At 36.2% G+C, this 16561-nt stretch overlaps 1 protein-coding gene across 1 annotated transcript in view; it reads right to left on the reverse strand.

The window, feature by feature from the left end:
* SLC16A1 (solute carrier family 16 member 1) overlaps positions 1–16561 on the reverse strand; it is a 36017-nt gene that overhangs the window by 12341 nt on the left and 7115 nt on the right. Inside the window, exons 2-3 of the mRNA XM_019730400.3 lie at positions 5692–5952; positions 1424–1567 (exon numbers count right to left, since the gene is read on the reverse strand). Of these exons, the coding sequence (XP_019585959.1) occupies positions 1424–1567; positions 5692–5908 (361 nt within the window). The 5' untranslated portion in view covers positions 5909–5952. The remainder of the gene's footprint in view (positions 1–1423; positions 1568–5691; positions 5953–16561) is intronic.

The following is a 16561-nucleotide window of genomic DNA, read 5'->3' on the forward strand; positions in this document are numbered from 1 at the left end:
AAGGTAAATTTTAGGTGTATTTTACCACAATTAAATATTTAAAAAAAAATTACTTTGGAAGAATAACTCTCATGTAAAAGGATAATAATTTAACACGTAGAGTTATTATACATTATTCTTAAATCAATAAACAACAGTAGCTCTTTTTGTTTAAAAAACCCAAATATACTGCCACAAACATATAAAAACATTTACTTTCCTAATAATCAAAGAGATACAAATTAAAACCAGTAGATTTGTTCATCTGTTTAATTGGCAGTGATTAAAAAACATAATATCCCATTATTGTCAAGGGTATATTATCTCACACATATAGTGGTAGAACTAAATATAACCTTTATGGAAGGGAAGTTAACTTATATGTATTTAAAAAACGTAGAAGTTTCACTTTTACAAATCTATTCTGAGAAAATATTCACGATCACAAAGGACTATTAACATAATACTATTTTACTAACAGTGGAAAAACAAAAAACCCTAAATATTTAATAAATATCTAAGAGACTAGTCAAATAAGATTATGGTGTGTGTGCGTGTGTGTGTGTATGTGTGTATGTATGTATGTGTGTGTTCAATGGAATAGAGATTAAAAAATGTTTTCTATCAGAATATTTAATGACATGGAAAGATGTTCATGATCTAGTAAGTGAAAAAAACTGGCTATAAAACATACATAATCTGACCCATTTTTGTTCTAATGAAAGGTTATAGATGCATAGAATAAAGTTTGGAAGGATATATATCAGAATGTTAATAGTCATATTCTCTGGATTGTGAAGTGACGAGTAGTCTTTATTATACTCACCAGCAGTTCATTATCTTAATTTGGCTATTAAAAGGGGGGGAGGGATTATTAAGAGGATCCTTTATCACTTAGAAATATATATGGACATTCTATCAGATAGTTTTTGTTTTTTTTAAGGAGGGTGCAGCTCAGTGGCCCATGCGGGGATCGAACCGATGACCTTGGTGTTATTAGCACTACCCTCTAACCAACTGAACTAACAGCCACCACCACCCCCAGATAATTCCCTATTTATGTTTAACACTCTCTCCTGCTCCAATAGAAGTCTGTTCCCCATGAGAGGAAGAGGTAATGAGTACAATAACCAGCGACCACCTTTGCAACACGTTGCCAGACACATTTTATCCACCACCACTGACTACGCTTGGGACAAGGGATGCAATCATCTTTCAGTTCATTCCTTCATCCATCCATTCATTCAATAAACAATGACCACATACTGGATCACAGAAATTTCTTTAAAAGTTTGTTTCTGGTACTCTTAATGTACTTATAGCTCTTCAAAATGATAATCAAGTAATTTCTATAAGGAAGGAATTTCACTCAAGAGATCTGAAAGACGAACACCAAATAGCCAGCAGTAAATTAATAGTGGAAAATGAATCAACAGCAACTCACCTCCAATGACTCCAATACAAAAGTAAAGTTGGTGTACACTCTTACAGAAAGAAGCTGCAACCAAGCCGCTGCCTGACAAGAGGCCACCAACAATCATGACTAGACGACTGCCGTATTTATTCACCAGGACACTGCTGATAGGACCTAAGAGACAACCAAAATTTAGTGGTACAGAGGAAAGGAACCTACCCCTCACATCTACACAAGGCATTAATGACACTACATATAACAAGTCCTACCAAATAAACAGATACAACAAAAGGCAATGGTAAGAAGACTGCTTTCGGTAATTATTTCATAGTCATAGGTACGTGTACTGGAAAATAAAGAGGCTAAAAAAACACTGATTGTGTATCTTTTATATCTAGAAATACTAGATGGGATTTTACTAAAATATAAAACACTAGTCTACCCTTAATCTTTCTCTTATAAGGCAGACTGGCTGAAAATGTCTCGGTAATGGGTATTCACAGGCTTCTTGATTTATCTAAGATATATGGTCAACATATATTTAGTAAGTTCTGTTTTAATTTTTGGACAGGCACACTCATATGATGAGATGATTTTAGAGCATTATTTACATATTATCATAATTGTGGTTTGTGTCATATTTTTTAAAAAGTAAAAAAGACAAAATACATAATTATTTTTTCCAAGTTTAAGTAATTTTGCAATTAAGACATCTAAATTTAAAACTGTTTCCAATTACATTGGATGTTTCAGGTACTGAATTGAATAAGTCTTTCAGAGTTAACCTGGTTCCATGCCTATATTATACTACTTTGTGATAGCAAGACTGTGAAACAGTGCTTGCAGGAGAAGGTTAAGTCAGAGAATGGTCAAAATGTCCTTGGGTCTAACAACTCAAGAGGATAGGAAATGGAGTGTTATTTAAGAAAACCAGATTAAATTTCTTCAGCTAAATAGATGCATTAAAAAATATCAGTTTTTCCTGAATGTGAGAAAAGGAAGCAAATAAAAAGTGAAGTATTCTAAGAATCAGGAAGAAAAAGATTTTATGCATTCCATGTATCAGTTTTTGAATACAAAAATCAAATGGCCTCTCATTATTTGCCACAAATTGGTATGATCTGTAATTCCCCTTTTCCAAATTTTTGTCTTAATTATAAGAAAGTCTTATCCAAAGCAAACAATATTTTAAAAGCTATAACACAACTCTTAAGTAGACTAATATTATTTGCTGATTACAGATTGAATGACATTCATTGAATTTCATTTATTTATACTTACAAGAATATTTATGTCTCTACTTCATGAATATGAACTTATGGAAACAACAACTTTGTTTACATGACACAACTTGTCTGCGGTGACGGTAGATGACTATAAATAAGAAAGGGTCACTGCAATGCATCAGTAGGGAAGGGGACACGAAGGAAAGAAAGAACTGAGGTTTGAACTTGCACAGTCACAAAGCTGGTGAGACCCAGTCTATTTTTCAAATCCAGCCCATTTTCTCCCCATTGTATGTACTCCAGTTTTAGAACTAAGTTATAAAGCAGAAGACATACAAATCATATTTCACTTCTATTAACATAGTAAATTCTGACCTTATTGTTTATTCTAAGCTCCCTAGAAGAATGGTAAGTCTATTTTTAAAAATATAGATATAATGTACATATTCAGAATATATTGATCATATGTTGACATATTCTATTTCCATAAACACTATGGAAAATTCTGCAGTTACTTATATTCTATTACTATCCAGAGTTGCAGTGTGGTGTTTTAAGATTAAAAGACAGGTTCTGGCCCCAGAGAACCCAAATTCTAATTATGATATGCATGTGTGTATGCGTGTATGCAAAAAGGAATTAGAGCTTTTGATGTCCTAGTATTGCAGAGTACCACGTCTTTCTAAGGGGCTGGGTCAATAACTGGCTGCCAGGAGAAACTCCAGGCTCAACCAAGGAGATGCATAAGGAAGTTTTCATTGACTTTCTAAGTCACTTCATGAAAATAATTAGGCCACAGATGGTTTGGGAATAATTTGAACTTATGGCTTGTGTAAGGTGAAGTAAATACTGAAAGAATACTCACTCATGAAATATTTTCATATAAACTACTCATGAAACAGTCAGTATAGTCTGTATTACAAAGATCAAAATACTGCCACACTCCGTGAAATAGAAATTAATGCTGTAAAGTTTGCAGTATTTTAAATAGAAATGTTAAGATGACATCACTGTGGAACTGAAAACATGTAAATTTACACTTTCACGTTAAAAAGACAGAAAGGAAAAACTCAAATCAACCAAAGTAGGCAACTAAGATCTCCTCCTCTGAAAAATATATTTACACTCTAACAAGCATCAGTAGGTATTGCTGAATCTAAGCACTGAAAAAAGGAAAACTAAACCACTTCCAGCTCATAGTAGTGTTGAGGGTGTGGCCCAAATGCACAAGTTAAGGGATTCTGGCAGTTGTAAACGTGATGATAATTCTGAGGGGACATACCACTTAAGAGCCAATCAAAACAAAAGAACCTATTTAGTAAGAATTCTGCCACAAGGCTCCTGATAGGCAATTTGTCTTTCCGAGTTATTTCAGGAAGGATGGCCCCAATAGCCATCATTAAAAATAGAGAGGGGTACAGTTTATAGGCCTATTAGAACACAGACTCAGAGAAATGTGCTAGTTATCTCTGGGCGAGGACAAAGAACTAACTGTTTGCCCAAAAGAAAGTGTCATGTGCAATTAGCACAACTGACATCACTTAATTTTGATGCAAAATGCAAGTGGCTGTCAAGCTCTTGGCAGCTGGCACAGCAACATGTGAAGCTCTGGTTTGTAGTCAGCCTAAAGATACCCTGAGCACCTGGAGTATCTCTGGGTCATATTTATACCAATTTCTTCAAGCGATTACAGTCAGAACCTGATGAGAAGTCCTGGCAGATGGAGTTCAAAGCCTCCAAAGTGATTGGCTCTCAGAAACTAGATAATGTCCAAAGTCCCTTTTGATTTCTCTGAACTTATTAAAAAAGTACTAATATTTAGCACTTAAGTTCTTTAAAGAAGTACTTAGTTTAATAGACAAAACAGGCTTACATTCAAAATTTAAAAGGCACAAAAAGATGTACAGCGGAAAAAAGTCTTCCCACTCCTGTTCTCAGTCATCCAATGCATCTCTCTCTAAGGCAACCAGATTACGTTTTCTCCGTGCAATGAAATTATCCACTTAATTAAATTATGACTTCAACTACTTATTCCTGTTTCGTAAATTTGTTATTGTCTCAATAGGATTCTAAACCTCCCAAAGGCAAGGTTCAAGACCAGTGTTCTCTCTCACAACACCTAGCCTAGTTGGAATATGTGCAGAGGACTAAAAATATTAGTTGAATTGGCCATCAGGTCAGAAGCCTCAGGCTAAGGTTTTATAGTCAAAATACGAAACATTTATATTGGCTATTAAAGAGCTATATATGAAAATAATCTGAGGTACTAAACTGCCACCAAAATATAAGATTAACGGAAGGGAAAACATGTAATAAACAACATGAGACATTGTGAATCCCAGTAAATAAATACACTTGGCTTTAGAATCTCTGTTAACTAAATAACTATATATTTTAAGTACTATGGTAGGGTGTTTCCTTTTACATGTTAAATTGTGATTTGATATGCCAAGGTGAAATGAACAGTATGTTAAATGATGTTATTAAGTAAGCAATTTCGTCTCCACATTTCCTTCATAACATGTCAAAGAAGACAGAGGGGAGAGAATGATAAACTTAAGTTAAACATGCAGCTAAAATGCTTTTAGGACTAATAATATCACAAGGAACAAGGGGGAGATTTTATTCAGTTCCTTATTTCTAATACCATGAAAAGCTTTCACCTGAGACTTTGAACTATGCTATTCAGGTTAGCCTGATTTACTTTAATTCTCCCAACATCAATTTTTAAAAATCTTTACGTTTACATCTCAAGAGTCTAGCAGAAAGCAATTAGAAATATCAGTGGTGCATAAGTCATTTTTCTGAGAGCTATTTTAGGCTCAACAATACGAAGGGGGAGCAAATTAGGCCTCCTCATAATTTCTCAATTCTGTTTCAGAATACAGTAGTGGAACAACACAGCAAAAGTTGTCATTGTTAACAGGAATGAAAAATGTGACTCTAGACGTAAAGCTTCATGAAATAACATTTCAAAGCACTCAGTGAATAAGTCATAAAAAAACGTTACTGAACACAGGGCCTCTGGCTGCTTAATGAACATTAAAGCAGCCGGCCGCAGTGGGTACTTACCTCCACCATACATGACAGCCAACATAATGGAGGATATCCATGACACTTCACTGGTGGTGGCATGGAATATACCTTCAATTTCTTTGAAGAACACTGTAATAGACTTGGGAAATGCGTAAGAGAAGCCGATGGAAATGAAAGCGCCAACCACCACTGCCCACCCCCAGCCTCCATCTGGGGGTGTGTATCCAACTGGACCTCCAACCGCTGGTGGCATTTTAGGTGTAGATGAATTCCAAAGTGCAACTCAAATCCAATTATCTGAAAGATATAAAATCAAAACAGTTTATCAGCAATAAAGCACTTTAGCTTAAAGGAAAACAGCTCATCACCATTTAAGGAACCACAGCTAAAATAAGTCCTTTTCAATAAATGTAGCCTTTGTATTTAGATAATAAGCCTACTTGTTTTAGTACTTAAGATAATTCCTCAAATTACTGTAAATTAACTAAATGCCTCGTTTTACTTTTCTGCTTGCAAAGTTCACATAACACACACCCTACAAAAGTTTCACAGTTTAAGATAGGCTTTATACGTTTTTCCCTTTTCCCAAAATGTATTCTTCAGTACTTAACTTTCTTTTTACTTTCTCTCATTTATATGCTGATTTAAAATATTAGGAAATGGGTACCTGACTCACTAGATCTGTAGCAATCTGCAAACTAAAAGATCATTCTGAAGACACAAACGTTCCATTTCATGGGCTGGAAGATTATGTCAAAAGATGGCAGTTTCAAATCAAAGTTTATCCCTTTCCTTGAAGCCACCTAGTACTAATGAATAGCATGTTTAGAAACTGAAACTTGCTGTTAGTTTATAAATAAGGAGAAGATGGGAATGTTTGGTGGTAGGCCTACCTGTTTTCTCGTAAAGGTCTCCTTTAATTTATTTAAAGCTAGCTTCCACCCTATATTATAACTCATCCTACAACAGTATGTTAGCATCTTCATTTCAAATTGGCTCCACTCAGACTGTATTACAGCAAAAATTAGGTTGCTATTCCTTTGAGAACGGGTTTGCCTCCAATTCACCCTTCAGGATCCCAACCCAAAGGAGCAGGATGTTACCAGAGCTCTCACTCTCAGGGGTCCCCAACATTTGTTCCTTTGGACCCATGAAACTTTCTTACAAAGCACTACTCAGGCCATTGGAAAGCTGCTCCTTTTTGTATAACCAGAAAGCGTTTGACTCTATATGTCATATCACTATTGCCACAAATAGGAAGCCAGCGAGATAAGAAGCTGCCAAAATCAGATACTCATCAAACTCAGGAAGATACCACAATCAGAGGCTGTTGTCCGCTGTTATCTCCAGAGCATTTGCTTCCTATGACAGTTTCTCAAAATCTCAAAGCCAGTAACTAGACATTGAGACATCAGTTCCAATTCTGCCTTACAAATGTCACATAAAAGGCACTTGACTAGCAGAATTTAAATTGATTCAGAAATACAGTTGCAAGGGAACCTGGGAAATGTAGTTTTTAGCTTTGAAGCCGCTGCAATATAGCAAAGTACACTTGAAAAGAGTATGTAATGGATGCCGAACACCATTTCCAAAACCCACCACAGACACATGCCATTTATATAAAATTTTAAATCATGCAAAACAATAATATATTGCTTATAGGCACATACATCGATATATAGTCACTGTCGCCTAATGACGGGTACATGTTCTAAGAAATGCGTCGTCAGGTGACTCCTTTATTGTGCGATCAGAGTGCACTTACACACCTAGACGGTACAGCCTCCTGCACACCCAGGCTGTAGGGTACAGCCCACTGCTCTTTAGGCTACAAATCTGCACAGCATGTTACTGCACTGAGTACTGTAACACAACGGTAAGTATTTGTGTATCTAACATATCTGAACATAGAAAAGGGACAGTAAAGATGTGGTATAAAGATAGACAGTGGTACACCTGTGCAGGGCACGTACCATGAACGGAGCTGGCAGGACCGGAAGTTGCTGTGGCGAGTCAGTTAAGGGGGGAAGGGTGAGTGGATGGGAAGGACATGACTGCACGCTCCTGTAGACTTTATAAACACTACGTTTAGGCCACACCAAATTTATGAAAAACAAATTTTCTTCAATAAGTTAACCGTAGCTTACTGTGACTTTTTTACTTTACAAACTTCTATTTTTTTATCTTTTTGACTCTTGTAATAATAGTTTAAAACACAAACACATTGTACAGTGGTACAAAAAGCTTTTTTCTATATATCCTTATTCTATAAGCTTTTTTCTATGTTTTCACTGTCTAAACTATTTTGTTAAAAACTAAGACACACGCACACACTGGCTGGGCCTACACAGGGCCCGGTCATCAGTAGCCTGTGTCCCACCTCCTCGACCTGTCCCACCGGCAGGAGTTTAGGGGCAATGACACGCAGGGAGCTGTCCTCTAAGACAACAATGCCTTCTTCTGGAATTCGTCCTAAGGACCTGCCTGAGGCACTCTTTGAGGAGGTGTCACTCTTTTCAGAAATATGTCCATGGTAGTTTACTTGTTTTTGTTTTTTCAATTAAATCATAGACTTGCTTGTAAGCAGATATGTACCATGAACATTCCTCTCTAGTATTGAAAACCTTTCAGTGTCCGGGTATGTTTTCAAACTTTCAATAGAGCTTGTCTGCAAAAGCTTCTGTTAAACATCTCACTGTGAATTTTCTTGAGGGTTCTTCTTTCTTCTGTTTCATCTTCAGCTATACATTCCTGTTCCAGTTCCAACAACCCCTCAGTCAATTCCCAGGGCTCACTCTTGGTATTGCACATTTTATGGGTTTGGACAAATTTATAATGATATGTATCCACCACTGTAGCAGCATAACGAGTTGCTTCATGCCCCTAAAAATTCTCTGTGCTCCCACTATTCCTCCCTCCCTCCCCCATAACCCCTGGCAACCACTGGTCTTTTTACCGTCTCCATAGCGTTGCCTTTTCCAGAATGTCATATAGTTGGAATCATATAGTATGTAGCCTTTTCAGATTGACTTCTTTACTTAGTAATAGCATTTAAGTTTCTTCCATGTTTTTTCTGGCTTGATAGCTTATTTCTTTTTAGCCCTATATTTCATTGTCTGGATGTATCCATTTATTTATCCATTCGCCTACTAAAGGACATCTTGGCTTCCAAGTTTTTGTAGTTATGAATAAAGCTGCGGTAAACTTCTGTGTGCAGGCTTTTGTGTAGACAGAAAACAATATGTACCCTCTTGTATATTAATTTGACATTTAAAATTTGTTATTAAGCTTAATAGTTACAAAGAATATAATTTCTAGTGTATGTTGTAATCTATGTGCTTTAAATATATTTACCAAAACTTTGACACTAAAGACTTAGCCCAGCTTATGGAACATACTCACCATATAATCTAATTGGCCAGTCCATTTTTAAACCAATCAAGTAAAATAAGTTTGTCAAAGTCATACCTCATTTTAATTGAAATGTGTTGATACACATCCCTGTGATAACTGTCTCACTTTCTAAATCTAATTCTAATTTAGAAAATAGAGAAGGAAGGAATTTGTTGTCCACATGGAATGAGGTCCTGTCTCATCCAATATTTCTGACCTAACCCCTCAATGGATTTGTCATGGGACTTTCTCTGGGACTATGCGTTCTGAAACTTTCCCTTATTTGGGGGCTCCAGAGATTTTTATAGCCTGGGGTATTTTGTTGTGTGAGTAAGGGCTTTTGCACATTGGAAAAGGAGAAGCAGAAGACCTCAGGCATCTATTCTCAGGAGAGATGATTTTTAAAACATTAGGTTGGTGCAAAAGTAACTGTGGTAAAAGGTTAAAAATAATTGCAAAAACTGCAGTTACTTTTGCACCAACCAAATAGTTAAGGATACATCTGAATCTGACAATCTGGAGAATAATTCCCTTAAAAATATAACCCAGGTTAAAGATTAATGATCTCTGTCTGGGACGTCTCACTTTCCTATGATTCAGGTGGGATAAAAATATAAGTTGAAGCTTCCTAAAATTTCTACTGAAATGAATATAATAAAAAGCTATTTAACAGCTCAGTTCTGCTAAAGGAAAACAATCTGGATTCTAAAATTATATGAAATAGAACTGCTCCAGGCATTAATTTTACAAGTTTTTCCTTCATCTAAGTATGAATAAAGAGAAAAGCACTTGAAATTTTTCAATCAAAGAACCACTAAAAAGATTAATTTGCCTCAGAATGTTTACACACAGAGGGAGACACCCACACACAGAGGTAGAGCGGTAGAGCTATTTAACACGCCAGGCTCTGATTCAATCAGCTAATACGTGCCGGACGTGATTAAACTCCGAGCTTAGCTGCCAGCTATGATTTGCCCCAGTTAAAGCAGTTATAATTTTTAGTCACTAAGACTTGCCTCATCCAGTTAATAAAACCTTATTCCATTGTGTCATAATTAGATTTAAAACTTCAAAAAGCTTTAAAAATATTCAGAGGGAAACAAGGATAAGAAATAAAAATATCCAAGTTTTGAAAAAAAAGAACACTTCAAAAAAAACCACACATGGATCCAACACAGTTCTGTCACCATCGGACAAATGGCTGTCCTTATTAAATTAAAAATTCTGATGGTACATAGTAGAAAACAGTATGTATGTATTATTAGTATCTAAATATTATTTTCTTTCAAACTGACCAAATCTCGCTATAAACAAAAGGGTTCATTCAAGAAATAAATTATGAGTAGAGTAGGCCCCGGTGTACAGTATTCAAAGCTCCTGTTGAGAAGGAGTACTGAAGTCCAGAAGCTAAAAGAGATTCAAGTTTAAGAGATTAATCTTTACAATGTGCACAGTGGCCGTCCGATTAGCTTAGCTATTATTTTCACTCTCTGGTAGTTGCCTGAAAGTGATGGGGAGATTAACCAAAAAAAAAGTGATAAGGTGATGAGAAAGTTCTTCATTAATTTGCCTTGTAAAGGACAATGGGAAACAAGAAAGCCCTAACTTTTCTTGGCAATGATGGTGGTAATAAGAACCATCTTCTAGATTTCCTGAATTCTCTTTTTCTTGTAACTCTCAGGAATTGTGCAAGTAAACTAATCTGGAAAGCCCACCTGGAATTGTGCAAGTAAACTAATCTGGAAAGCCCACCTGTGCTCCATACCCCCCACGCTCTGCCCCTCTCCAGAAGAGTTACAAAAGCCCTTGGAAATACTAGTATTCATTATGTTCTGTATACTTTTCCATCAATATTTAAACCAAAGCCACTGTCATTTCCTAAAATGACAATTGCCAGTTTGTGAACTTTAAAGAGGCACAGAGTATCTAAAATCAATAATCTTAAAAGAATTTGTTACCAAGTATACACCAGTTTTAGATTTGAAATTCACATGGAAATATTCAAATCCAGAAAAGCTGATTTACTGAAGCTACTGCTGCTAAAGTAGCGAGTCTACTGCACTTTAAAACTGGCCATCGTCCAGCTTCGTGGCTTGCAGAACCATCTGCCCCCAGGTAGATTCCTAGATTTAAGGTCTAAGGAATCTCACCTTCTTTTGTAGTCTTTTCTGTTTTGAAACTGAGTAGAGTGAAGAAAAAACAATAAAAAACCAAACAGCACCAGTGAAAGGAGAAATATAACTACTGTAGCTGGCTAGCCAAACACTTACCGTGTTTCCCCGAAAATAAAACCTAGCCGGACAATCAACTCTAATGCGTCTTTTGGAGCAAAAATTAATATAACACTCGGTCTTATTTTACTATAAGATCGGGTATAATATAAAATATAATATAATACTGGGTCTTATATTAATTTTTGCTCCAAAAAATGCATTAGAGTTGATTGTCCGGCTAGGTCTTATTTTTGGGGAAACACGGTAGCAATTATAAAATGCATGATTTTGATCAAACTGCATATAACCAACCTAAAAAAATGTAAACCTGGCTCTGCAAACTTCCAACTGTATCTCCCTTATCATTCAGAGCAAATCCAGCCCACAGTACAAGAATTCAAATATACTGTTCTATCCTTGAAGAGAAATTTAACAATTTACTAAAATTGATTCTAGATCTTGTTTTTATTTAGCTCATATTTATAATCCCTAAAAACATCAATATTTTAGTTACCAATAATTTTCAGATTTTTTATTATTGACATGGTCAGGCCATCCTAACAATAAATAGGAAGTGTATTTCTTTTTTAAGACAACGGAAATCAAAGTTTTTGATCCAAAGCAACCTAAAGCAGCTATCTAGTTGGAAAAGGAAGTATTTCAACAGCCTTTTCAGATAATTGTGGAGTTTCTTCTTTGATATTGCACCAAAACTTGATAAGTGATTGTTTCTAAATGATTAGTTCCAATGTGGAGCCCAAGGACCCCACCCTGATTCTTCCGGTCCTTGAGTCCATAAACCACACTTTGAGAATGGCTGTTACTGTAAAGCGTTAACTCTCTTTGATCACAGAAGTGACGAAATGTATAACTGGGACGTGTTAGTTACAGGAAAGGCTGATGCATATGTATATGGGAAAGGGTGCTAGGAGATGGTGCAGAATGGACTATTGTTTTCACTGTAAGTGATAAGTCTATTTAAACTATATATATTTTATAGTTTGATAAAAGTAGTAAATATTTATATAAACTCTCACTTATTAAAATAATTTTGGTCAAGGATGTAAAACTTTTTAGTCAGTTAAAAAGAAAAAGAACATGCAATAATATAGAACAAAAGAACTAATAATTTCATTTCCTTTAAGAGTCCCTGGAATCGTCCTCATGTTTGCTTGTAGTCCTAAATATCATACATATTCTTGGACAGTATTTGCTACCTAAATTAGGAATTTGTTCAAAGTTTTTCCCAACAAGAAAGCTGTAAGCACCATGAAATAGATGAAACCTAACATTTCTAACTGTCTTCGTTTCTACTGTGACCTAGAAAAGGGCTGCTGCTTCAGTACATGTAACACGTGCCAAAGGGTATGTGATGAAATGGAGGGTGTTTGTTAGATCTCAGGGCCCTTTCACCACCTAAAAGAAGACAGGAAGGGGTGTCGGAGGTTGAGGGGGGAGGATTTCTCCAACATAAATAAACAACTAACACCCCTCAATTCCCAGCCTTTCTGCCACCTCTGTGTCCATTGCAGTCTTCTGTACAGATTGTTCAAGTATGACACTTTTTTCCCTTGTGAATGATAGCTTCTTATGAAGGGTCTTCGCTGAATATTACTCAGCTACTTTTGCTTAGGTGAGCAAAGCCTCAAGGATGGAAATTCTTTGAAAAGGCAGAAACATAAATTTGCTGATAACATGAAAACAGGTGGACATAAAGACCCAGCACGGAGAAAGATTTCCAGAGAACGAAACTTAGTGCCATCACCAAATGAGATACATCATAGATATTCCTGACTTGTTTAATGAAATGGGCTTAAGTTTTCCTGCAGGGCTTCCTGGCAATCAGTATATCACCTTCTACATCAATTTATCAACATAGCAGCAGTGACAGATACTTCTGCTGTTCCATAAACAAAACCAGGCGAGCTATTTCCATGAATGACAAACATGGGAAATTTTGGCTATATGCAACTTCAACTAAATTGCATAAGCAAGTACAGAATGCCCAAGACTTAACAGTAAGTATGAATCACTTGGGGAGGCCTGTTAGCTCAGCTGGTTAGAGCGCGGTGCTTGTAACACCAAGGTCGCCTGTTTGATCCCTGCAGGGGCCACTGTGAGCTGTGCCCTCCTTAAAAAAAAATAATTACGAATCACTTCTTGTTTATACTTCTGCTTGACTGGGCCTATGCTGATGAACAAGTCCAATGAATTCATCTTGACTTTGTTTAATACTCTACTGTAGCCCTATGATGTTGCTCTAGGGACCCGTTTTACAAATGTCAATCCCAATTTTCTTGTAGTTGTTTTAGAAATGAGGATTGAAGTTTTATAAGTAGTACAGAGAAGTGATGAAGCTGATCATACTTGCAAATGGCCAACTAATATGCTGAATATACATATACATGTACATATGTGTGTACATACGGGGGGTGCCAAAAAAATGTATACACACGACTTGTATTCATCTTTTGTTATTGGTATATATTGAGTACTACAATTTTAACAGCTTTTTCCTTTCTTAAAACGTGTATACATTTTTTGGCACCCTCTGTATATATGTATATATATTTACTTAATTAACCCTCCTTTGTCAATCTCAGCCAATGTCATGTTTGATCATCTGATTCTGTAACAGACACTCTAAATTCTCCTCATAAGACAGTGGTTTTTGGCATGTGTTCATCCAAATAAGCATGATTTTATACAGGGGGTAGGAGGAGGAAGTATATTCCCAGTAACATATAGAAACTCTCAATTCGTGTTCTGGTTTCCCTGTTGAGCGTTAATTTAAATATTTCATTTATTTCTTCTCCCCACACCAGTGCAATTTCTTTCAAAAATAAGTATTTGTAGACCATAGACTAGATAACAGTGGTATATATTAATGAGCATTTTAAATTGAGAACAAGAATTTTCAAAATAAGGAAAAGAGAAACTTTTTACTTTTTAAGTCTGATTTGCAAAGTATTAATATAAGCATAATCAAACAAATTCCAATAAAAATATTTCTCCCTTTAGTAGTTCAACTTGAAGGTTAAGATTTTTATGAAAAATGGTGAAATACCTATCAAAATGTTTACTATTAAGAGTTTTCAAGAAACTAGCAACTATTTTTACTTCAGTTGACAATCAGCAAAACAGGAGAACAGAGTACAATGCTGAGATCCAAGTCAGCATCTTTTATTACTAAGGTTACGGCTCCAATTCTAGGAGTAAGTAGATTTCTTTCAAGGGGATATAGCGTGAAAAGCACAAATCTCCCGTTTAACTTTGCTCCTGCTGAATTATGACTTCAAACAGAAAGAATTGAAGACCATCAGCTATTGAATACACCATCCAAGGTGAAAATTAATATTCTTATAGTAGCAGATTAATTATCTATTCTTGTCTAGAAGTTGGAGGCTATGTCCTTCAATGGCAGGTTTTGCTTGGCAGAGTTCCAGGTTATATTCTGGAATATCTGTATACGCGTATGTTCTGTTTTCTGTATACAGCAATCCCAAAATCTGTTCAACAAATCGCCATCTAAGTGGGCCATTTCAACTTGTTAACCCAGGACCCATCTTGTTCCAGAATCGTAAGAAATGTGTAACGGCTGGATTAAAATTACAAATAGATGTGTTGTCAGGATTGTTATTGATTTATATTTCTTTAAATGTAAACAAGTATTTGAATGTAACAGGTGGTATTTCTGCTAGAATCTACTTCATTTCTAATATTCTGAAGCCTAATGGGGAGAATAAGTAGATTACAATTCATTAAAAGATGAACAAAGAAAACTTTTGATTTTCTTGCAAAAAGCTGAGTTGAGCTATTATTCACTCATAGAAATAATTAACAGTACAGTTTCACATTAAAAATATCTTAAGTTTTGAGGACTAGAGACAACATAGTAATATACATTTCATAAATATGTAATTATAAGTACTCTATAAACAAGTATTGACTGTTATGATACAGATGTACAGGTTCCTATGGGAACAAACACTATGTTGTGTAAGTGTGAGAAGACACCCAACGTAGTATGTGTGGAAGCAAACTGAGTAGGCCTTTCGGAGGAAATACCGTGTTTCCCCGAAAATAAGCCCCAATTAAGATCGTCAGCCAGATGGACGCATTTAGTACGTTTATTACGATGTTCCAGAAGACGACATGACTGTATTTGAATAAATGTAGATTGTTGTACATGAAAAAATAAGACATCCCTTGAAAATACACCCTAATGCGTCTTTTGGAGCAAAAATTAATAAGACCTGGTCTTATTTTCGGAGAAACACGGTACTATGTAGGCTGAGACGTGAAGGATAAATAGGAGCTAGCAAGGCCAGAGTGATGGTGGAAACCGCATTCCAGACATGAGTACTGAAACCACAGAGTACAGGGTGCATTAGAAAAACTGAAAGAATTTCACCAAAGCTAAAGCTAAAGAGGGAGCAGAGAGAATGGGGAGAGACAGAGTTGGACAGGTCGACAGTATCAAGTAGTGCAAGGCCTTCTAAGTCATTGTAAGGAATTAGGGAAGAGATTAGGTCGAAAAATTCAAGGAGGCACTAAGGTCTTGAAGCCAATGGAAAGCAGTTTCCAGGTTCTAAGGTGGGCCGGAGATGGCGTGATCAGATTTTGCATTTTAGGAACATCTCTGGACAGCTTGCAGAACAGGTTGGAGTGTTGTGAGATTGCAGTGATGGACAAGATGGACAGTGGTGGGAGGATGAGAGAGACCGGGGAACAGACGGGATTCTGTGGAGACTGGGGGAGCCAGAGTTAAAGGCAGCACCCAGGTTTCTAGCTTGAGCCAATAGGAGTTTATTAGGTGGAACTTGTGTCCATTTAACCAATAGGGACGTTAAGAGGTTGTATGACTAGCCCAGGGCTGCTCAGCTTGGAAGGCTTGGAAACAAAATTCAAATCCATTCCTGTCCTCTGTGTTTTTGTTGGTGTTACTGGTAGTGATGTTTTCTTACGTTTTCCCTTCTAAACAATTTGCAATGGAAAATTTCAAACACAATTGAGAGCCGCTACTATTTCATCTATACCTCTCTACCTACTCCCTGCCCCCACCCCAGCCTCTACAGGATAATTGCTTGGCAAATCCTAGATCTATACTTATTTCATCTGTAAATATTTCAGTATATCTCTAAAAGACTCTTTAAAAAATTGTAACCACAATACCATTATCCCACCTTTAAAAATTAACATCACCAGATAACGAGGCAGTATTCAAGTTTTCCTAAATTGTTTTCCAATAATTGGTTTGCTTGATTTGGGTTCTAAATAAGGTCACACATTATATTTGG

Source organism: Rhinolophus sinicus, chromosome 7 (genome assembly GCF_057876585.1).
Source record: "Rhinolophus sinicus isolate RSI-liver-muscle chromosome 7, RSI-T2T, whole genome shotgun sequence".
Taxonomy (NCBI): domain Eukaryota; kingdom Metazoa; phylum Chordata; class Mammalia; order Chiroptera; family Rhinolophidae; genus Rhinolophus; species Rhinolophus sinicus.